This window comes from Patella vulgata, chromosome 6, assembly GCF_932274485.2.
Source record: "Patella vulgata chromosome 6, xgPatVulg1.2, whole genome shotgun sequence".
Taxonomy (NCBI): domain Eukaryota; kingdom Metazoa; phylum Mollusca; class Gastropoda; family Patellidae; genus Patella; species Patella vulgata.
Window position 1 is genome coordinate 44448358 of NC_065884.2, and position 24476 is coordinate 44472833.

The following is a 24476-nucleotide window of genomic DNA, read 5'->3' on the forward strand; positions in this document are numbered from 1 at the left end:
AAGAAGGTAACCGATAAGTTTAACATTGATGACGTATTAGTTCCACATCATCCACCAATAAAATTGTGCGCACCGGTGCCTGCAACAAAAAGAGTCTTGATGATTAGGACTATTCCTTAACTCTTTCGGAGGCTGCAAAACGTTGACGCTCTAATAGCTGCGGTTTTATGACGAATAAATGCAATGATCTAAGGATATATTCAGTTTAAATGGTATAAATATAATTTGTCAATCAGTCTCTGATGATGTCATTTTTTGTTGAATATTATTAATTATCACAATTGTGAATTTGTCAGCTTTACAATAGATCTACCATTCCGGAATCCTACTATTTCCTATCATTTTGCAATACATCCATGATACAACATTACAAACTGCACAAGCTTTATATTATTCTAAGCGAACAATCAGTTTTTAGTTGCTGTACTATTTTTAATGTTTTGAATGTTGATTGAAGTGGGTTTATAACCCAGTCCCCGAAAGATAATATATTGTTTTAAATTACAATGGGTAACCATCTTTGAAACCGTTATTTTATGGTCATGGGTCCTCAACTCCAAGCCAGGAGGGGTGGATACAGGAAATTAAAAAGGAAAGGAGGAGAGGAGGGTAATATTGCCAAAGAAGGTGTTATCTTCATCCAAAGCTTTCAATTTTTTATATCATACATGTACATGTATTTGTTGTAGACTTAAAGATAATATCAAGTACAACAAGTCCTATGGGATGGGCTATAATGTACTATTACAAGTAGGATGTTACACCCAATTTAATATTTTATGCCAATTATTTTTACATACTGCTGTCTTTTTCTTAGCAAAACTACTTCTCGGCCAATTTAAAGTTAAATTTTGTTTCATCAACTTTTCATACCTTGTTCAGATTTGATTGACTACTTCAGTGGAGTAAACTGCAAAAAATGAAAATATTATGAAATTAACAAAACCTGAAGTGGAATGCAATCACCTGTATACATGGTGATATACATGTAGTTAGTGAGGAAGGAGGTCTAACTAACCAGGAAAGATGTCCTGGTGTTTGCTGAGAAATTTTTCCAGGTTTCCCCATGTCAGTGGTGCATGACAGAAGGCCTGGCAAGGAACAGTGTTTAGTCATTTAGATGGGATGGAAAACTGAGGTCCTGTTAACACATTTAGATACAATTTAAAGAATCCTTTACAGCTGGAATTTGATAAGAAGTAGGGGTAATGCTGCAGTCCTGACAAAATTTCACACAACATGGAGTTGTTGTGTCATTTCATTAGCCCCGTTAGTGCACAAAAGTAGGATAAACTCTATTTCATTTTAATTTGAACATTAAGTAATACGTCATTTAGCAGATAATGTCATCATTGTTACATGTATCTTATCAACTACACATTGATTAATCTGTCATCTGATAAATTACAGCTGATTATTATATTGTTTAAAGGGTGTTACAAGCGTATGTTTGAATGATAGAAGCACTGGTTTCAGGTAACTACTATATACTTAAGAGCTAAATCGCTAATATTTGGACCTAGAAATTAACAAAAATGGGTCGCAACGCATATAATAATGTAATATGAATGTACCGGTACTTGTATATAACTTGATTTATATTCAATCGTTTCAGTTTTTACTCTAATTTCAAAGCAGGTATGTTCAGCGAAATAAGCCAGAAGTCTCAATCGAATGGCAATCTCTAGTGTCTGGTTATTCCAGTCTACACCGATAGTATTTATTGTGCATGCTCTCCAGATAAGAAAATGGCGTCACCGTTTGACATGACTTGTGGAATATGTCTAGCTTCGTTTTTTGAGTCCTTGTTACAAATGGCATTCTCTAGTGTCTGGTTATTCCAGTCTACACTGATAGTATTTATTGTGCATGCTCTCCAGATAAGAATATGGCGTCACCATTTGACATGACTTGTGGAATATTTCTAGCTTCGTTCCTTGAGTCCCTTGTTACAAATGGCACTGAAACGCACTATATTTTGTCTTAAATATTGGATTATATCAGAAGCCCATCTTTTCCTGGTAAGATCACAACATCAATGTTGATTTAAATGGACAAATAATTTGTGTTTTCAATGTCAAAGACTTTGGATAATATTGAGTTAGTGACTTAGCTACTTTAAATTACTTCATTTAGAGAAATAAATGTATTATAATTATATATATCTTGCTTGAACTAATTTTTTATTTAACACTATTGTGTATATTGTATATGTTTTTAAGTGTCATAAAATAGAAACTTCAATTATGTTTTATCTTTTCATCAGTGGAATTATCAAATTTTAAAGAGACATTATCATTTGCATAAAAAAATAAATGTTGTTTTGTTTATTAATATCATAGTTAAAGTTAACTGATGCTCATCTTATATTTTTTAATTCTGCTAAAAGAAATATATTTTAGAATGTGAAAATTGACAGTTTAAAGACGCAATATGTAAGAGCTAAATTTGACTATTATTGCAAGTAATTTTTGTCTTTTGAAATGTTATGTAAATTATTATTTAGACATTAACATAACAAGCCTATAATCAACTCTCTGGGACATCGGATGACTCTGAATTTAAGTAGATTAGAACATTAAAGAGTTCAACGATAAAATAGTAATTGAGACTTAAAGTAATTTGACTGAACTTTTCAATATATTCATTTTTCATTACTTATTTTGGAAATATTATAGCAAGAACAACCACCTCCTTATCTAAACCTTACATACATGATATCTTTAAAAGATATTATGGCATTGGCTCATTAACCAGGAGGACCAGGGTTCTATCACACAGTGTTGGCTGAGAAAGTACTTCAGAATTTCTCCTTGTCAGTGATGTAGGATATAGGGACAGGAAAAGTGTCTAGTAATTTGTATGGGAGAAACACAAGGTCCTGTGTGCACATAAAAGAACCCTTGGCAGTTGAAATTTGAAATAAGAGTAGCCATAGCACTGTTGTAGGGTCAAAATTTCCCTTTTAGCTTACTGCATGGAGTATGACTGTCTTCATTGCAGCAGAATAGTAGGACATAAAGCACCATTTCATTTCATGAATTTTTTTCTTAATTTCAAATTGTCAGATAGAAAATTGTTTCTTTAATTCATATAGGCCTAAACAAATACACATGTAATGGATGTAATATGCAAATAAAAAAGTTGAAAAGTTGTATGTCGAGCTAATCATAAAATCACAAATACAAGGTAAACTAATTATAATGTATAGTTGTCTACTTGAAATTATAGATTGATTTAGTGAGTTACTTTTAGTCTTTAACAGGAATTAAATGTTTGGTCGATTAACCAAATGATAACTTAAACAAGCTTCTAGAATAGTTTAATACAAGTGAGGTGATAACAATGACCCTGAATATATAAAAAATTCCTATTTATATAAGTGTACTTGTATAACTAGAATGGCTGAAATTACAATTGAAGGTGTATTGAACAAATATGAAATATTAAGGCGATTAAAAGAAAATCATATTCAACATGATGTAGCTCAGGAAAAGTAAATACTTTATGCGATATTTCACTGAACTATTCTGCCATCATGTGTGTTTAGTATTTTGCCCTGAAGTAGACCTATCATGCAACAATTATTATCCAGTCGTAAATCTTAATAGGAAATAACATCTTCTAGTTTCTGGGTTAACCTTTCTGCCTACTTCATGATGTCCCAGGAAATTTTTATACACCCAAATTTTCATGTGGATGTTTATAGACCCTGTACTGTCCATCCACAATTTGTTTGTGGACACTCTACAGGTCACAATTCTTATCCGATTTTAACAAAACTTGAAATATAGGTTTATCTCCAAAAGATCTCGGTTCCTTGCGATATTGGCATGTATTGGATCAAAGCTTCATGGATTGTACGAAAAATCATGTTTTTAGCTTGTGGACACTCTACAGGTCACAATTTTTATCCGTTATATGTCACCGTTACACCATAATGATGATTAAGTTTGAAATTCGTAAAAATCAGACCGAAACTGACGGACAAAATGGCCACTCCTTGTATTCAAATAGTGTAAAAGTATGTAATACCAAGGTCACAATTTGTATCTGATTTTGATGAAACTTAAATATATGTTTATATCCCAAAGATCTTGGTTCCTTTCAATATTCACGCATATCGGACTGTAAGTTACCGTGTAACTTCCTGAATTATGGCCCTTGATTGTACGACAAATCATGTGTTTAGCTTGTGGACCCTCTAGAGCTCACAATTTTTATCTGATTTTAAAAACCGTTTAAATATATCACCATTACACCATAGTGGTGGTTGAGTTCGAATTTCGTAAAAATCTGAACGAAACTGCTCGACAAAATGTCCGCTCCTTGTATGCAAATAGTATAATAGCAATGTTGTGGATCCTCTAGAGGTCACAATTTTTATCTGATTTTGATGAAACTTAAAATATGTGTTTAGATCCATATGTTCTCAGTATTCACACATATTGGACTGTAACTTTCTGGATTATGGGCCCTCATTTTACGAAAAATCACTTATTTTTTTTAGCTTGTTCTTTATCCATCTCTTACAAAATGTGGGCATATCTTGTATGACAAGCGGTTGTTTGTATCACACTCTGGAAATTACCAAAATTTATCAAGGAATGTTGATAGCTTTAATGTACATGTATGTAAACGCTATACTGTAAAAGATGGGCAGATATTGTGATTGATTGAATTGTTTAAATTGTTTTATACCAAACATGAACTAATTTCCCGCCACTGTAGGTCTGTAATGGAGGTGTGGGTGAAGCCCCCATCTATGGTTTTATATTGCAATAACACCACATGGGCACAATTTTTGGAATAATCCTTGACCAGTACGTAGGTCTTAATGTAGTTTTTCAATCTTTTTCAGATCAATGATTTTCTGAACTGATGATGGATGGTAGATGGACAAGAAGTATGGATGTGGACTTGGATGTAAATAACTTGGCTAACGATGGTTTAGGTATTGACAGAGGTTCGGTACCAGGATTTTATAGTGGTAAAACAATATTTGTCACTGGAGCTACAGGGTTTGTTGGCAAAGTGTTAATAGAAAAACTTTTACGTTCATGTCCAGACATTGGTGTCATCTACATTTTGATCAGACCTAAAAAATCTCAAAATATAGAAGAAAGAAAGCAGGAACTAATGAAATGTAAGGTAAGAAATTTAAATGTGGATTGGAAGCTATTGTAACTTGTATCGTAAGTAAGGACAGTTGCCAAAATGGCTTGCTTATGTTATACACCCTAAATTACTGAACAAATATACTTTAATCTAAATTAAAGAAACATTAAGGGAGATCAGATAAAGAGCTGGCATTTTCACTATAAAAGTTAAAAACTAGATAATGTAAAGGCAATTTGCTGAAAATTTCAGTCAAATTCATCCACTATGAACCGAGAATTGAGCGATTGAAATTTCGGCCTAGCCTCGATCATTATCACTAAAGCCTGTAGGATAAAAAACATAGTCTTGATCATCCATTTCATGATTAAATTATGAATGGAAGTCGAGCAGCAAATGGGATCATAATCCAGTAAATGTCGCAGGCTAGCGAGATGATTATGGTCTTGATAACTTAATGATTGTCTAATTAATAATTTAGATAACATTTCAGGCCTAAAGAAAGACCTGCAATTGGCAGATTTAGCTCTTGCATAATGTATGCTTAATGTTTTCTTTCATTTTATTTTATTTTTCAGTTATTTGATAAATTAAGAAAAGAACAGCCAAATTTTGAGAGGAAATTACAAGCAATAGAAGGAGATATAGTTTTACCTGAATTAGGCTTATCAGAGAAAAATAAACAATTACTGATAGAAAAAATAAATGTGGTATTTCATAGTGCTGCTACAGTTAGATTTGATGAACATCTACGGTAAATATACTTTTAACATCAATCTCACTGATACACGTCTAATACGTTTTAGCACATTAAATTTCTAACTGTCGTCATTTGCATGATATTCACCCTGAATAATCAATCCTGTAGAAATTATCATGATATTGATGTGGGGTAAGATTGAATAAAGGTGAAGGAAAAAAAAAGACAATATGGTCATTTTCCATGTCCATATTGTTAAGTCATTTTTACAGCCATTGTTTTCTTAATTTAACTGGTGAACTGTAAAATACTGTCATTAATATGCAATAGTCAAAAACACTCTTAATTCCTTTTATTCACAAGTCAGAGGTAGTGAAGAGTACAACTTAGAATTAGGACCTTTTAATCTTCAATCTACAATTACACAGCGGCTTTTGATCTTTGTGAATAATATAAACTAAAATATTGATATTACGGAAAGCAATTTTTAACTGCAAGGTGCTTGAAGAAAAATCCTCTCCTCAATCAAGATTTTGGGGCTCAATTACTGGCTTTACACTGCTGTGTTTGTATCAAACTCAAAAACATTCTGATGGCATATATGTTGCATTTTAATGTCAATTTCAGTAATAGTGTTTCAGTATATCGGTCAGGGAGCCACGGTGGCTGAGTGAGTAAGATGCTGGCTCGCTAGCCTGGAGATAGCTGGTCGATACTGGTGTTGACTGAGAAATTTTGTCAGGATTTTCCGGCGTGGTTTTGCCTTGGCTTTGTGCATATTCTCCCCTTTTTGTACATTGTTACAATACGTATAAAGTTAGCCTATAACGTAACATGTGTATTATGTATAACTTATTGTGGTTATGAAGCCAAAGTTTGAGCTGCACAAAGTTTTATTTTTTTAATCTCATTCTCTTTGGGTGCAGTATTTGAGAAGGGGTTTGCTGGGTCCAAAATGACAGAGGACCTGACAAGGACAGCTGCGTAGTCGTTCACGTAAAAGATCCCTTGGCAGTTGGAATTCAATATAAGAGTAGGCATTAATGACGCTGTCCGGGTAAAATTACCCTCATAGCAGTACAGTAGGACGTTAAACCATATTTCATTTCCTATATCGGTCAAAAAATAAGCAACTGATGGTAGTGGTAATAAAATTTATATGGTATAAAATACTGGTTTATGATGGGAAAAGATAAATTTAACTGTAATAGTATCTTGGTAACCCGAGTATTATTCTGCATTTCAGGACGGCTGTAGAGTTAAATGTCCTTCCAGTTAGAAAAATTATCCAGTTATGTCGACAGTTTAAATGTTTGATGGTAAGCCATTCTGTTATTTATTATTCCTTAGATTATAACTGTATTATAGAGAATCCACAAAATATTTTGGGCAATGTGAATTCCAAAATAAAATTATCTATTAATGAAACAGTTATCTTGCCTACAGTACTTGTCTTATACAAATTGTACTCCACACAAATGAAAATGTATTTCTTACTTGTAGGTTTTAGTACATGTGTCTACAGCTTACGCAAATTGTGATCGACCTTATATAGAAGAATCCATCTATGAACCTCAAGTTCAACCTCAGAAATTAATTGATTCTTTACAGTAAGTTTCTCATTTTATTTCTCCAAACAAACTTTTGGTGGTCTCCTTTCCATACATTCTGTAATTCAAGCAGGGTACCATATTGAGAGATATGGTTTAAGCCTTTACTTGTGTTTATTGTTGGAAATAAAATAAATTGCATGGAATCAAATAATCTTCATCAACAACAAAAGGTTTTATATTGAAAAGGATAAGATATACAGTGAACTCTGTCACTTCCGACATCTGAATACTACAGCATTCTGTGAAATCCATCATCATTATCATGTCCCGATTTATTTCCTCGGAATTCTGATTATTCTGAATTAAGACATCAATCAGTGGTCCCTTCTCATGATTTGCGTTCAATTAACATTGGATAATCCGGCCTTCAATCAGTGTGTGTTAGCCAACAAGCAATCACCAGTCAATTATCTGTGAACATAGAACATGTGTCGGTCTTTGTTGATAACCCTGATAATTTTATAATCTCTTGTTAGAGAGCACATGGTATTTGATTTGAGTTAAATTGCCTAAATGAAGAACCACTGTCATTATAATATTGTGTTCATAATGTGTGATCGTCCTGCAAAGCGTGCCCCTACGGATTTGACATCGTATGTCAAGCAGCAAATTATAGCGTTATCATATTTTAAGTTCTGGGTGTTCAAGGGTGCATTATAAGAATACTTCCAGTATTCGAAGGCACACTAATACTTCCGGTAAATACTTCTGGTATTGAGGCAATTGAGTATTCTGATATGCTGTGTAATACGGCATATTGTATCGATCCCGTATGATATTGGAATTGACAGAGTCCACTGTATATTATATCTGGGGTGTGTAGTGTTTACAAACTGCTGTCTGTTGCAATATAACATTGGCATTTGTGGTTGCATTTATTTACACTTGAATGAATCACTTTAAATTTAAAATTGAGCCAAAATTGACAACAGCATGAGGACAGAGTAACAACAGTGTCATTTTTTTGAATGACAGGACCCTTTAAATTGATGACTGTAGCATGGTACCAGTGTGAATGAAAATGAATTTGTAACGAATGGGACAATTTTGATTGAATATCATTTGCCATGATCACCCCAGAAAACAAGTAAAGTTAAACTCGACTTTGGAAATGATATACAGGTTCAGAAATGTTCTTTCTCTAAAAAGTTGAACTGTTGTATAGGTGGATGGATAATGATATGGTTGAAGCTGTTACACCCAAGTTGCTGGGAAACAAACCAAATACATACACATTCACTAAACAGTTGGCAGAAGCCATGTTAAAAACAGAGGGAGCAGGGTTACCTATAGCCGTAGTTAGACCATCTATAGTAGGAGCAGCCTGGAAGGAACCCGTTCAGGTACCAAAAAGTTCATCATTTTTATACACCCACATTGAAATGTGGTCGTATATTGTCGTCACCCCCGTCCGTCCGTCCGCACGGCGTCCACAACTGCTTGTGGACGCTCTAGAGACTAAAGTTAATATCCGATTGACTTTAAATTTATACACAGTGTTTAAGGTCATGAGACAAAGTAGCCTATTGATTTTCAGCGGTTTCCGATAATGACTGCCAGAGTTATGGCCCTTGATCACTTCAAAACATCTTGTGGACGCACTAGAGGCTAAAGTTAATATCCGATTGACTTTAAATTTATACACAGTGTTTAAGGTCATGAGACGAAGAAGCCTATTGATTTTCAGCGATTTCCGATAATTACTGCCAGAGTTATAGCCCTTGATCACTTCAAAAATTCTTGTGGACGCTCTAGAGGCTAAGGTTAATATCCGATTGACTTTAAATTTATACACAGTGTTTAAGGTCACGAGACGAAGAAGCCTATTGATTTTCAGCGATTTCCGATAATTACTGCCAGAGTTATGGCCCTTGATCACTTCAAAAAATCTTGTGGACGCTCTAGAGGCTAAAGTTAATATCCGATTGACTTTAAATTTATACACAGTGTTTGAGGTCATGAGACGAAGAAGCCTATTGATTTTCAGCGATTTTCGATAATTACTGCCAGAGTTATGGTCCTTGATCACATTCAAAAATCTAGTGGACGCTCTAGAAGCCAAAGTTAATATCCGATTGACTTTAAATTTCTACACAGTGTTTGAGGTTATGGTCCTTGATCACTTTGAAAAATCTTGTGACGCTCTAGAGGCTAAAGTTATCATCCGATTGACTTCAGATTGATACACTGAGTTTAAGGTCTTGAGACGACAAGTATATTGATTTTCAATGAATTTTTATGACTTGAACAACTAAATCCATGATGTTAAAAGTTTCGTATACTAAACATTAGCATGGGGCAGAACTTTATAAAAACCAAACAAATTCTAATGGTTTTCTGATAATTACTTAATTAGTTGTTACTCTTAATCAGATTTTAATGTATTATAAATGTTTAATTACCGAAAAAAGTAAAAATATGCGACAACTCTTGTTGACTCCCCGGACGATTTAGCTGCTGTGGGCGTATGTTTCGTTACCTGGCAACCTATCTTTCATTCTTTTCTTTTATATATATATTCACTGGATCAGCATGCAGACAACAGAACTATTTAACAATATTTTGAAATATCTTAAAAATGGTTTCATAGAACATAGCTAAGTTATTAGAACTTTACTTATTGGTTTGTTCCAGTGTTTTCTTTGAACCAATAGCAAACAGGATTCAAAAACAGTAGTTGTATTATAATTTTATATTTTACATGTATCAATATGATTGTGTATTTCAGGGATGGATAGATAACTCTAATGGTCCTAGTGGTTTATGTATAGCAGTAAGTTAGTTTTAAAGTGATAATTATATTTTTTTTAAGTCATGTTTAAGATATGTTAAAATAAAGCCTTAAAATGCATGGCATCTATACACAGTTCTACCCTGTTAAAGAATAATCCTATTAATCCAATAATTCACTAGTGGGGGATCACGTGGGTAAGACGCTAGCTCGCTAGCCTGGAGGTCGGGTGTTCGATCCCTGCATTGGCCGAGAAAGTTCATCCAGATTTTCCGGCGTGGTTCTCCCTTGTCAGTGATGCAGGACGGAGGGGCTGACAAGGAAAGCTGTCTAGTCGTTTGGATGGGACGAAAAACCGAGGTCCCGTGTACACATTGGCGTGCACGTAAAAGATCCCTTGGCAGTTGGAATTCGATATAAGAGTAGGCCGTAGTGCCGCTGTCCGGGCAAAATTTCCCTCATAGCACACTGTATGGCGTATGCCCGTCTTCATTAGCCCAGGTTAGGAGCAGAACAGTAGGACGTTAAACCCCATTTCATTTCATTTCATTTCAATTCACTAGTGTCAGTTGAGAAATTAACAAATATATCATTTTCGTGTTGAAAGTAAAACGTTGACTTGAAAGTATCATGTTGGACCTCAATACAAGGGAGGGTTAGGTTTGGATCAACCATTATGTAGACTTACATTTCCATTGAAAAATGATCAAATTTCCAAGTAACTTGAACAAGTAGAAAATAGTTCAAATTTTTATGTAAAATTATAACTTTAAATGTGTATTAATTATTATATTGGTAGGCTGGTAAAGGATTATTACGCTCTATGAAGGGTGATTTCAAAGCTGTAGCTGATATAATACCCGTAGATATACCAGTTAATATGATGATCACAGTAGCCTGGTATACAGCTTGTTTTAAACCTAAACAAACTTTAGTATATAACTGTACTACAGGTGCTGTTAATCCAATTACATGGGGTGATTTACGTAAGTACAGTATATATCTATAAAATTTACACTCTTTATTCTCTTTATTATAACTTATTATAAGAAAAGAGGGACCACTTGCAATCAGAATTTTTAACTTTTTTGACTGAATATCTTTTTTAGTCATCTCCTGTTCTAGATCCTAGGCTTTGGAACATTATGCACAAAACACCTCTTAATAATGACTTTAATTGGTTTCAAGACAGACCTCTTGATATTGAGAATATTTCATTTGTAAACCAAATAGTTACTATGTTTACTTATTGACTTCCAAAGCTCATAAACCTACTACAGAAACAATTGAATAAAAAGGCTTTGCCGGTTCATTAGTTTAGAAATCAAATTACCACCTTAGCTTACTCACTTACAAACAGAATTCTTATATTTTGCAGAGGAAAAAGTCATGGATTTCTTCAAGAAAACTCCACTGGATGCATGTTTTAGAAGACCAAACACTTCTTTTACTTGCAATGAGTAAGTTTTGACATAATAAGATTTGTTTAGTTCATCCAATTCTTTAAATGTTAAATCATCCATTGTATATCCACAATTTCTTGTAAAATTCTCTTACTTTTATCAAATTACCATTGATTGTTTATTTAGTCGTTGAATTTTACAATTTGCAGAGTTATCTGCCCCTTTCTTCAAATTTATGAAAGCTTGTGAATAATGTGATACATGGGAATTTTCTTGACAAAATGTTTTAAAACCTGATGGGATTGCTCATTAGGATATAAGGAAGAACATTATGAAATTGTGAATGTTTTTTGTAGAGTTATCTTTTAAACTTTTTAATATGATGCAGAACAAGAAGAGTTTAAAACATGTTATTTTAAAACTTGGTGAGATTGTTTTGTGGGCATAAGGAAGAACTATATTTAATTTCAAAATTTTGAGATCTTAACTTTCCAAGAGTTATCTTTATGTTCAGATTTTTATTTGTGACATAGTTCATCTTGAATTTAAAAAACCCAAACAATCTGTGGGATTCGTTAACTGTGATTTAAGAGGATACATATTTCAGGGTCTGGTACGGCTGAAAAAAAAATACAACATTATATATAGTTTATAAAGGTTATACTATAAAATGAATATTCTATAAAGCTATGTAAAATAACCAGAAATAGAATGTTTTGAAATTTTGAGAAAGAGCAATAATCACTTGTTTATTGTTCATAGACAGGTGACTTTTGAAAACCACTGTTCTAAACAATCTCAGATTCGTGTCGCGGGAACTAGAATTCGTGAAAATATGAACATGATTGTTACTTTGATATCTGTTTCAGAATGATGCATGACTATTGGGTGTTTGTTAGTCACATGTTACCGGCATATGTGGCAGACGTTGGTTATAGGTTGATTGGAAGGAAACCAAGGTAGAATTTTAATTATTCAAATAAATACAATATCCGAGGAAATCCAGGATTGGAATAATCTAAATGAATATACCATACTGTAGTTCTACTCTACACTTTTAGGTTGGGGGGGGGGGGGGGAAGTAGTTGAGTCATCTGAAATGTGTGGTTTAGAAAAAGGTCTCTCATGGAGTTAAGTGGCATTGTTTCGGTCCCCAGGTAGCTTGTAGGTGCCAAGGAGTAGGGTTTTCTCTGGGTTCTCTGGTTTCTTTGAGAAAGCAAATTAATTATATGAAATTGTACCATGTGTTGGTCCTGAAATGACCTAGTTTATGTAATTTGGGGTTAAATCTCTCTCTCTCTCTCTCTCCCCCTCTCTCTCTCTCTCCCCCTCTCTCTCTCTCTCCATTCATTATATGTGTTTATTTTACACTTAAATCTAATGTAATTAATAGCTTGAATTGTTTTATTTGTATATATATTTATAAATCTTTCAGGATGGTAAAAGTTTATAACAAATTACATCGTTCTATGGAAAGTTTGTCCTATTTTACATCTCATTCGTGGGAATGGACAAATGGTAACCATGATTTATTAAAAAGTCGGCTATCAGAAGTGGACAGAAAGGTAAATATCTTTTTAATAATTTGATGCTTAATAGATTTAATACACATATTGAAATATATTGCTACATTTCATTTGATATTTAATATTGTTTAATAGTAAGTAAACACTAAGTAAAGGGGGACCGCACAACAAATAAACAATTACACAAGACAAACCCACGAACAAGACACAATATACACAGAGATTTCAAACAATGAACAACAAACGTATATATCAGATCAAGTGAATCAATCCAGGTTCCAGCCATAAGCATCCATTGTGCTGTACAGTGATACAGTTTAAAACTTAGTACTTGTCAAATAATGGTCTTCTGAACTCTTGTCAGTACTTTGTGTCATAGATGTCTTTTATTTTTAAATGAATTGTATGTCTAAAAAAGCTACAAATTAACTCTGTATCATCCAAAGTCTTCGACATTGAAAACTCGAATATTTGTCAATTTAAATCAACATTGATGCTGTGATCTTACCGGGAAAAGATGGGCTTTTGATATCCAATGTTTAAGACAAAATAAACTTTTTTATCATTGGCACACAAATCGTGTACCATAATGCATTTCAGCGTCAATTGTAACAAGGGACTCGAAGAACAAGGCCAGACGTATTCCACAAGTCATGTCAAACGGTGACGCCATATTCTTATCTCGAGAGCATGCACAATTAATACTATTGATAAAAAAATGGAATAACCAGATGCTAGAGATTGCCATTCGATTGAGACTTTTGGTGTATTTCGCCGAACATAACTGATTAAGTAAAAACTGAAACGATTGAGTTTAAATCAGTTTATATACATCATATTACAATATTATATGCGTTGCGACCCATTTGTGTCAATTTCAAGGTTCCAAATATTAGCGATTTAGCTCTTTTAACATAAAACATAAGAATTTCCCTTGAAAATTCAAAAAAGGAGTTTGAAAAAAGAAAGAATGCATTTTAATCATATTTTTGTTTGAAAAGTAACAGAAATACCATATCTGTTTGTTTTATTGTAGATGTTCTTCTTTGATCCTCGACAAATACATTGGCCAACTTATATAGAAGACTTTTGTTATGGAGCCAAACATTATGTTTTAAATGAAGATGAATCCGGATTACCTGCTGCTAGAGCACATCTTAAAAAGTAAGATATATTAAATACAGAATCATAGACTCTTAAACCCGTTTTCATTTCATTTATAACTAACATTATGTAACACTAGATTTTCAGTCAGTTGTTAACCCAGTCAGTCTATTTAATAATTAATTTTATGCATTTCCTCTATCACTGAAACCTTGCGAACATGTAAACACTCTACCTATCAGAATTGTGGGCCCCTTTCTCAGAAAGTTTTCTGGGATTGTTGCTGATTATTATTGCCCTAGCCTCAGCAACCTTGTAAAAGCTTTGCAGGAAAGAATAGTGTAGATTTTTTCTTTTAAATATGCAGTTCTGTTCACAAGGGGGAATGCAATCAAAATTCAGATTTGTGCATCTATTTTATGCATCAATCTTGATTCAGATCAGTACATTTTGGCTTAATTTTATTTTGTTCCTGTCCATGTAGATCCTTCTACAGACTTAACATTTGTATGTTATTTCTACAATAAAGAGATGTTTCAGCAATTTTTGAAAATAGCTTACAGAGTTCTTGAGCTTTTCTACTTTTCTTGTGGGACCAAGACTCCTATCAAATGTCAACAATTTCAGTTGATTATATATAGAGTTCTTGCCCTTGATTTCTTTGAAGAATTTTATGAATGCTTTAAATTTATCAGCAATTGGTCAGTTATTGATTCGAAGAATCCTATCGAATTTCATTAATTTCTCTTTATTGTTCTTGATTACATCTAGGCGGTACTCGATTGAAAGTTCCGGAATTGGATTATCTCAATCCCAAAAATAGTGAGAATCGAGTGAAAAGGGGTATTTGGGGCTACAATGCATGCATCGACTGGATAAGTATATATCTCAACCAACCATGCAGCCGAAACGCATTTGTTGTGTTTGATTACGTGTCACTCGTGTCACTCGATTGCAATTCTGTCAATTCGAGCATCCCCCTAGGGTCACTGCTCTTGATTACATGTAGAGTTATTGCTCTTTATTACATTTAGAGTTATTGTACTTGATTACTTTTTAGAATATAGCGATCATAGGAAATTCATCCGGGCAACTCCCAGTGGTACAGATTCTGGTACAGGCCTATAATGCGTTTGCTAAAATTTCTATTTCTAAACAAAAACAGTTGATTAAAATGGTTCGTCAATCGTGTGGCCTATACCAGCATTTGTACCACTGAAAGTTGCCCAGAACATGTTCGTGTTACATCACACCATCTTTTTCTAAAATAGCTATAATGGATATAAGTCATTATTCATGTGTAGGATTGGCAACTATAAATAGAACTTTCACTGGCATTGTTAGGTTCCAGTGAAATGTAAAAATTATGTATGTGCTCGAACAGCTAGTAGTGGGTAAAGCCTGATATATAGTATTCAGTTATAGACAAGGATATATAAAGAATTATATTTCAGTGTTTATTATTTTGAATGTAATAAAGATGTGTTCTTATTTTCAGACTGAGAAACATTCGATACATGTTTAATACATGTATTGCTGTGGTGTTCTGGAGAGTTCTAATTGCCCGGTCCCAGATAGCTCGCAATGTGTGGAACCTTATCCTCAGTCTTGTTTTCAAGTTTGTTCGGTATTTCAAAATAACCAGCACAATTCAAAAGCCATAAAATAGAAATTGTTGGTTAAGCAATTTTAGAAAACTCTTTTAGTGTAATGTTTTTATATGATTATTCCTACATGCATTAATTAAATATGTTACAAGAAACATTTTTATAAAAAATATCAAATGGATTCAAGATTAACATGTGATAAGGGTATGCATAATATATGGCACGTTATAAATAAGTCCTGACAGTTGTTAAATTATAATTGATTATCAGATAGGCATACATTTAAATCCCAGGACTATTTTGAAAATTCCGTACCTTTTATTTGATAAAGATGATGGAATGATCATCTAAATGTCATTTGGAATAATACTGTTATTGTGTAGGTAATTTTATCTTTAATAAATATCACAGTTACTGAGAAAACATCTTGATAAATATAGGAATTCTGATAGACTCCGGTTTTACTTGATAATATGAGTTTTGATAAAGGAGGTTGGGCTATTTTTTTCATGAACTTCTTTTACTATGTTTCATATTGTTGTGTCCTGCCTTTCGAAATGGGTTAGTGTGTCTGTCTGTCCGTATGTCTGTTTCTGCTTCTAATTGAGTTACCGGTACAATGTTCAAAATTTGGTGTAGATTTTTGTAAGGTGAATATCTTGACTGAGTTCGGTGATGACCTTTTTTCTGCTTGGCCAAGCAGCTGTCTGTCAAACCTTTTGGAACTCAAAAACTCTGCTTCTAATTTAAGTAAAATATTCAAACAAGGTTCATAGATATTTGACTGGCTATTTCTAATTGTGGAGAAGTGATAAAATTTGGTGTACAGTTTCATTACGTCATTACCTTTAATAAGTTTGATAAGCAGCATTTTCTGCTTCAAGTAGTAAATAAGTAGATCACACCATACTTTATAAAAAGATAAATGTGCAAGTAATTAATGAGTGTCATCTATTTATTTTGGCTTCGAGGCAGAAGACTTTAGCCTCACTGTTGGCTTGTCCATTTTGTAGAATTTTCATGTAGTTATTTCATTTATATTTTCTACTTCTGTCTTATCATCAATAGACAATTATTTATTTGTCTTTAAGCTATTCTAATTTGTTGAAATTATTAATGCATGAAATGCTTATGATATTCATTAAGCTCAAATTAAGAAAACATTCTAAGGCTGATCATACAAAATGATATTTTTTTTTTTTTTTGTGCTTTATTTTATGTTTCACCCTACCATGTAATTTGATTTTTAATTGTGTGTAAAATTATTTTTTAAATTATTGACATCATAATTAAAATCCTATTTCATTTTCATTATTTTTCTGAACTTTAATATTCATATTTAATGTTATTAATTTTGAGTACAATTGGCTAATGACTGGCATTGGGTTGAAATCTAGTAGTAAGTTACACTGATTACTTCAGTCTGTTTTCTTATTTAATTATGCAAATTATTTGTTATAGTTATATGAGTTATTTATGTTAATGATTTTTTTATTATCCAATTATTATTATTAGTGATACTTATCTTATTACTAGTAGAATATTATTACGTTGAAGATAATGTCCCACATTAGAAGATGTATTATTTGAATATTACAAGTATACATATTCAACAGCTATATTAGATTGTTGTAGGTCACTAGGTGCTGCCACCTATAGATTAAGATAATAAACATCTCTAGCTTGTGATTATTTTTGATAACAAAAATTGTTTCATTGTGGTCTTCGCATATTTCATGAAATTCATTTTTATACGCCCACATTGAAATGTGATATACAATAATTAATAGAACACAATATCAAAAAAACAGCGTTTTATCCAGTGTTTCGTCAATAAAAATACTAATATTTTGTGTTTAGTTCTTCATCCCTGAAAAATTTAGTATTTTTACGAACGAAACGTTGGATAAAACAACCGTTTTTTGATATTGTATTCTATTAATTATTGTATATCATCTTATGTGAATATCAAATACACAGTGTTTAAGGTCATGAGAAGAAGAAGCCTATTGATTTTATCCGATTTCCGATCTTTACTGCCAGAGTTATGGCCCTTGATCACTTTGAAAAATCTTGTAGACTCTCTAGAGGCTAAAGTTTTAATATCCGATTGACTTTAGATTTCTACACAGTGTTTCAGGTCATTAGACGAAGAAGCCTATTGATTTTCACTAATTTCCAATAATTACTGCCAGAATTATGGTCCTTGATCACTTTGAAAAATTTTGTGGACGCTTTAGAGGCTAAAGTTGTCATCAGATTGACTTTAGATTGATACACAGAGTTATTAAATGTTTCGTATACTAAACATTAGCACGGGGCAGAACTTTATAGAAACCAAACAAATTCTACTGATTTTCTGAAAATTACTTAATGAGTTGTTAATCTTAATCAGATTGTAGTGTATTATAAATGTTTCATTACAGGCAACTCTTGTTGACTGCTCGGACGACTTAGCTGCTGTGGGTGTATGTTTCGTTGCCTGGCAACATATCTTTTCATACTTAAGAATCATTATTTCATTGCACATTTTTACCTCTAGTCATATTTATATCACTTTGCTGACAATTTTTGTTGTACTTTTGCATTAAAGTTCTTTAACAGGCTTTTGATAGATTCCGTGTCAAAATTGTGTTAATGGGTAGTTTCGAAAAGTAGAGAAATCAACAAGTGAAAATATTTTATTTCCATGACAGAATTACAAGCAAATCGAAAGTAGTCATTATTGTTTTGTGCATTTATATAGTCATATACATTATGTTGATAATAACATGTTAATAATTAACTAGTCATTTATGATTTTGTTTAGTGGAGTATTTCCTGCTTCTATTTAACTCTCCCAAGCTACGCAGAGAAGTGTGCTATTAAATGGGTTTGTCCTTATGTCATTCCATTGCACCATTGGGAACCATAATTCTGCTTCTGTTAGCAGTAGAATGTTCAAACTTTATGTAGATGTCCATTAGGTGAATTTCTTGACTATTCATTAGTTGCTGAAGTTAACAGAGGTAATACAACTTGGTGTTTCATTGCATCAGGACATTGACTGAGTTCGATTATGAGCATTTATAAAATGATGAATGTGCAAGTAATTAGTAACTGTCATCTATTTTTGGATTGTTGTTCTGTACATAACCTCAGTGTTGGCTTGTTTATTTTCTGTTACTTTCTGTATAAATGTTTAAATGTTTTATGTGTGTAATTTGATAATACAAGAACTAATTAAAGATACTATTAACTTAATTTATACATGTATAAATAAGAAGCTTTTCCTATTTAATTGAACATTTATTATTTGAAACTAAGAATATTCTAGACTCATTGTTTTCAAATAATTTTTAAAGCATACCTTGTATATGATCTGTGTTTTATGCTTGTGTTTGGAAATTTGTTGACTAAAATGATCAGATTAGATACTATTATGTTGGTATGATGATTTAAATAAAAGGTAAAACATATCCCGGTAATATTAACAAATTCTTATTATAATTTTGCCTTGCTCAAACTAGTGATTTATAGTTATTTGATGTTTTCCATTTTCCATTGTTCATATAATTGTCCCCCGCCTTTCGAAGAAAGCAGGGGACTATTAAAATGGGTTCGTCTGTCTGTCTGTCCGTCTGTCTGTCCGTCACACTTTTTGGGACACAATAACTCTCTTCCTAATTGAGCTAGAATGTTCAAACTTGGTGTATGTGTTTATTAGGTCAATGCCTTGATGGAGTTCGAAGATGAGCATTTTCCGCTTAGGGTAAGCAGAGATAAGCAATTTGATTGGTTGATGCTTTGGGACACGATAACTCTCTTCCTAATTGGGCTAGAATGTTCAAACTTGGTGTATGTGTTGATTAGGTCAATGCCTTGATGGAGTTCGAAGATGAGCATTTTCCGCTTAGGGTAAGCAGAGATAAGCAATTTGATTGGTTGATGCTTTGGGACACGATAACTTTTAATTGAGCTAGAATGTTCAAACTTGGTGTATGTGTTTATTAGGTCAATGCCTTGATGGAGTTCGAAGATGAGCATTTTAGCATTTTCCGCTTAGGGTAAGCAGAGATAAGCAATTTGATTGGTTGATGCTTTGGGACACGATAACTCTCTTCCTAATTGGGCTAGAATGTTCAAACTTGGTGTATGTGTTGATTAGGTCAATGCCTTGATGGAGTTCGAAGATGAGCATTTTCCGCTTAGGGTAAGCAGAGATAAGCAATTTGATTGGTTGATGCTTTGGGACACGATAACTTTTAATTGAGCTAGAATGTTCAAACTTGGTGTATGTGTTTATTAGGTCAATGCCTTGATGGAGTTCGAAGATGAGCATTTTCCGCTTAGGGTAAGCAGAGATAAGCAATTTGATTGGTTGATACTTTGGGGCACGATAACTCTCTTCCTAATTGAGCTAGAATGTTCAAACTTGGTGTATGTGTTGATTAGGTCAATGCCTTGATGGAGTTCGAAGATGAGCATTTTCCGCTTAGGGTAAGCAGAGATAAGCAATTTGATTGGTTGATGCTTTGGGACACGATAACTTTAGTTCTAATTAAGTGAGATTGATGAAACTTGGTGTATAGTTTCATTACAGTAATACCTTGACTAAGTTTGATAATGAGCATTTTCTGCTCAGGGTAAGCAGAGCGATACGCAATTTGATTGGTCGAGACTTTGGAAAACAATAACTCTCCTACTTTGATTGTTAGACTATAAGTAAAGATATACTGTTTGATTGTTCAATACTTTGTAAAAGATAATTTGTGATAAATTTATATGTGTCCTCTAATTATTTTCCTATTTCGGCGGGGGACATCAGCCTCACTGTTGGCTTGTTTAGTTCTATTATTTTGTTATATGTTCATCTATTAATGACGGTTATTGAAAAACTTTCCATTAAATTGACAGACATTTTTATTTTCAAAAGTGTTGGTGAACCGACTGCATATTGTTTCATGTAAAACTTTTCTTGCTTTTAGTTTAGTTGAATCTAAGAGCATAAAATTTTGTATGTGAATCAACGGAGTAAAATAGATCCACACTTCTGTTTAAAAGAGATTTTGTCAACATGTAGTTAAACTTTTTTATTTATACGCCCACATTGAAATGTGGTTGTATATTATCGACGCACGCGGAATTGTGGACGCACTAGAGGCTAAAGTTAATATCCGATTGACTTTAAATTTATACAGTGTTTAAGGTCATGAGACGAAGAAGCTTATTAATTTTCACCAATTTCCGATAATTACTGCAAGAGTTATAGCCCGTGATCTCTTTGAATAATCTTGTGGATGCTCTAGAGGCTAAAGTTAATGTCCAATTGATATTAAATTTATACAAAGTGTTTAAGGTCATCAGACGATGAAGCCTATTGATTTTCACCGATTTCTGATAATTACTGCCAGAGTTATGGCCTTTGACCACTTTAATATTAAATGTTTTGTATACTAAACTTTAGCATTTGCCAAACAAATACTAATGATTTTCTGATAATTACTTAATGAGTTGTTACTCTTAATCAGATTTTAGTGTATTATAAATGTTTCATTACCGACAAAAGTAAAAATATGTGACATCTCTTGTTAGCTGCTGTGGGTGTATGTTTCGTTGCCTGGCATCCTATCTTTGTTGATTTTATGATCAGCAGAGCAGAGTAATATAAATAAATATATTATCACCACATTCAATTAAAGAATTTGTAGTCTCCCGCCTTTCAAAGAAAGCAGGGGACTGTTAAAATGGTTATGTCTGTCCGTCGCTCTTTCTGTCCGCCTGTCTGTCATTACACTTTTTGGGACACGATGACTCTCCTTCTAATTGAGCTAGAATGTTTAAACTTGGTGTAGGTGTTTAGTTGATGAATGCCTTAATGGAGTTTGAAGATGAGCATTTTCTGCTTAGGCTAAGCAGAGATAAGCAATTTGATTGGTTGATGCTTTGGGACACGATAACTTTGATTCTAATTGGATGAGAGTGATGAAGCTCAGAATATAGATTCATTACATCACTACATTGACTAAATTCAATGATGAGAATTTTCTGTTTAGGCTAAGTAGCGACAAACAATTTGATTGGTCAAGACTTTGGAAGACAACAACTCTGCTTTTAATTGAGGTAGAATGTTTAAACTTGGTGTGGGGAAGGGATGGCTGAATGGTTAGCCTGGTTTTCATTCCCCGGTTGTTCGAGACAAGGAGTAGGATCGCCTGTCCAACCTCGTGGGTTTTCTTCGGGTCCTCCGGTTTCCCCCCACTTCTAAAGACCCCTACGTGCAAGCAAATTATTGAAACAAAATTGAAACATGTTAGTCCCGAATATGTGGAGTGGAATTTAAACCTCCTCTCTCTCTCTCTCTCTCTCTCTCTGGAGCTGAGGTGCCATAAAACCACATTTCATTTCATTTCATTTCTCACTCTCTCTCTAAACATGGTGTAGATGTTCAATAGGTGAATGTCTTGACGAGTTCAATGATTAACATTTTTCTCTAAATAAGCAGAGCTAAGCTATGTCATTGATCGATGCTCCTTTGGAAGAAGATAACTTTGATTCTAACTGATGAAAAGTGATGAGACTGGGTGTAAACTTTCACTACCAGATACTTCAAAACCTTGACTGAGTTTGATCTGAACATTTTCTGCTTAGACTAAGTATAGATAATCAGTTTGATTGTTCGATACTTTTCAAAAAGATAAATGTACAATTAATTAATATGTGTCATCTATTTATTTTGGTGGGGGACATCAGCCTCACTGTTGGTTTGTTTCATTTTATTATAGTTACTCAATTATAATGACTTATTTTCACATTACTATATTTACCATTTGTAATTAACAGTTTAATAATTGTCTCTTTAACAGAACTTGGTTTAGGGAGATTACAAACTTTCCATTCACTTTATGTTTTCTAGATTGTTAAATAATTTTTAGTGCTGTTAAATAATTTTTAGTGCTGACAATATTATTTATATTCATTATTGATTAGCTTATTTTATAATCAGTAATTTATTTATTAATTCTGCAATATCTTCTGTTAAATGTCTGTTTCTCCTTATTTCTAAGATATGTGTTTTTATGACGTAATATCCGGTGGCCATTTACATTCAAATTCTGACTGAACTATAGGTTTGTCCAATTATTGAAAAAGATACATACTGTGTTTATATAATCAAGTGGAAGATATAAATACTGGGCAGTTGTAATCCAAAATATATAACCTTCCCTTTAAAAAAAAAATACCAGAATTTTCTTGCGATGAATGTATTAGGTATGTTACTATGAATTATAGGATCGGTTCAGAATAAATTCTACAATGGAACCTGTAATTGCTGAAGAAACACATATTTTATAAACTGTAGTCAATAACTACTGTACATTCTATGTATAATAAAGGGATTATAAGGATATAATTGTTTTGGTTTTTTATACGCCCTCATTAAAATATAGTCGTATATTGTCGTCGCCCCCGTCCGTCTGTCGGTACTCCGGTGTCCACAATTGGTTGTGGACGTTCTAGAGGCCAAAGTTAATATCTGATTGACTTTAAATTTATACACAGTGTTTAAGGTCTTGAGACGAAGAAGCCTATTGATTTTCAGCGATTTCTGATAATTATTGCCAGAGTTATGGCCCTAGATCACTTTTAAAAATCTAGTGGACGCTCTAGTGGATTTTCAGCGATTTCTGATAATTATTGCCAGAGTTATGGCCCTAGATCACTTTTAAAAATCTAGTGGACGCTCTAGAGGCCAAAGTTAATATCCGATTGACCTAAATTTATACACAGTGTTTACGGTCATGAGATGAGGAAGCCTATTGATTTTCAACGATTTCCATTAATTACTGCCAAAGTTATGGCCCTTGATCCCTTTGTGATGCTCTAAAGGCTAAAATTATCATCCGATTGACTACAGATTGATACAGAGTTTAAGATCTTGAGACGAACAAGTATATTGATTTTCAATGAATTTTTATGTCTTGAAAAGCTAAATCCATGATATTAAAAGTTTTGTATACAAAAACAAATAAATTCTAATGGTTTTCTGAAATTACTTCATGAGTTGTTGCTCTTAATCAGATTTTAGTGTATTATAAATGTTTCATTACCGAAAAAAGTAAAAATATGCAACAACTCTTGTTGTTGTGGGCGTATGTTTCGTTGCCTGGCAACCTATCTTTTAAAATATGGTAATTTGGTGAAAATTCCTCAACTTAATAGTATGTAATATGTTGATTTATTTAAAGATGGATTCCCAGAATAGTATTTATCGGGTGGTTATTTCCAATAAAAGTATGGCAATTTTGGTATATATGGAAAGTAGAGATATCCAATCTTACTAGAAAAATACTGGATTCCCCGAAAAACACTCATGGAGCGTATACAGGACAAAAATGTAAGGGTTCCCCTAATCAACAGCCCGACGATTAAGAACTTCTGCACGCGTGATGTCAAAGGTCACAAGCGAACATTGAGCACTTGATGTACAAGTAGATAAACATTATGAAGATTTAAACGTACAATGCTTTGAGATAAAAATGACGGAAAAAGACGCGGGTAGTGGATAATCCGAGAATTTAATTAGGATTCGATATTTGTAATAAATAGTAAGCGATTAAAGACAACATCGTCTTATGTATGCAATGAATTCTCCTCTGACTCCCAAGACATGACGTAAACATGACCTGGTTTG

At 33.2% G+C, this 24476-nt stretch overlaps 1 protein-coding gene across 2 annotated transcripts; it reads left to right on the top strand.

Annotated features, from left to right (window-relative positions):
* The first annotated feature begins 62 nt into the window (after positions 1–62).
* LOC126824375 (fatty acyl-CoA reductase 1) lies at positions 63–23195 on the top strand. 2 transcript variants are annotated; one of them, XM_050553596.2, is made up of 14 exons: positions 63–212; positions 1433–1476; positions 4862–5151; positions 5697–5872; positions 7065–7137; positions 7322–7428; positions 8597–8774; positions 10160–10204; positions 10962–11148; positions 11541–11622; positions 12435–12524; positions 13001–13130; positions 14128–14255; positions 15694–23195. In XM_050553596.2, the coding sequence occupies exons 3-14, from the start codon at positions 4882–4884 to the stop codon at positions 15857–15859; spliced, it is 1632 nt and encodes a 543-aa protein (XP_050409553.1). In that variant the 5' UTR covers positions 63–212; positions 1433–1476; positions 4862–4881; the 3' UTR covers positions 15860–23195. The 2 variants fall into 2 exon arrangements, with proteins under 2 accessions (XP_050409553.1, XP_050409552.1); XM_050553595.2 differs by lacking the exon at positions 1433–1476 and having other exon boundaries at positions 64–212.
* The last annotated feature ends 1281 nt before the right edge of the window (positions 23196–24476 follow it).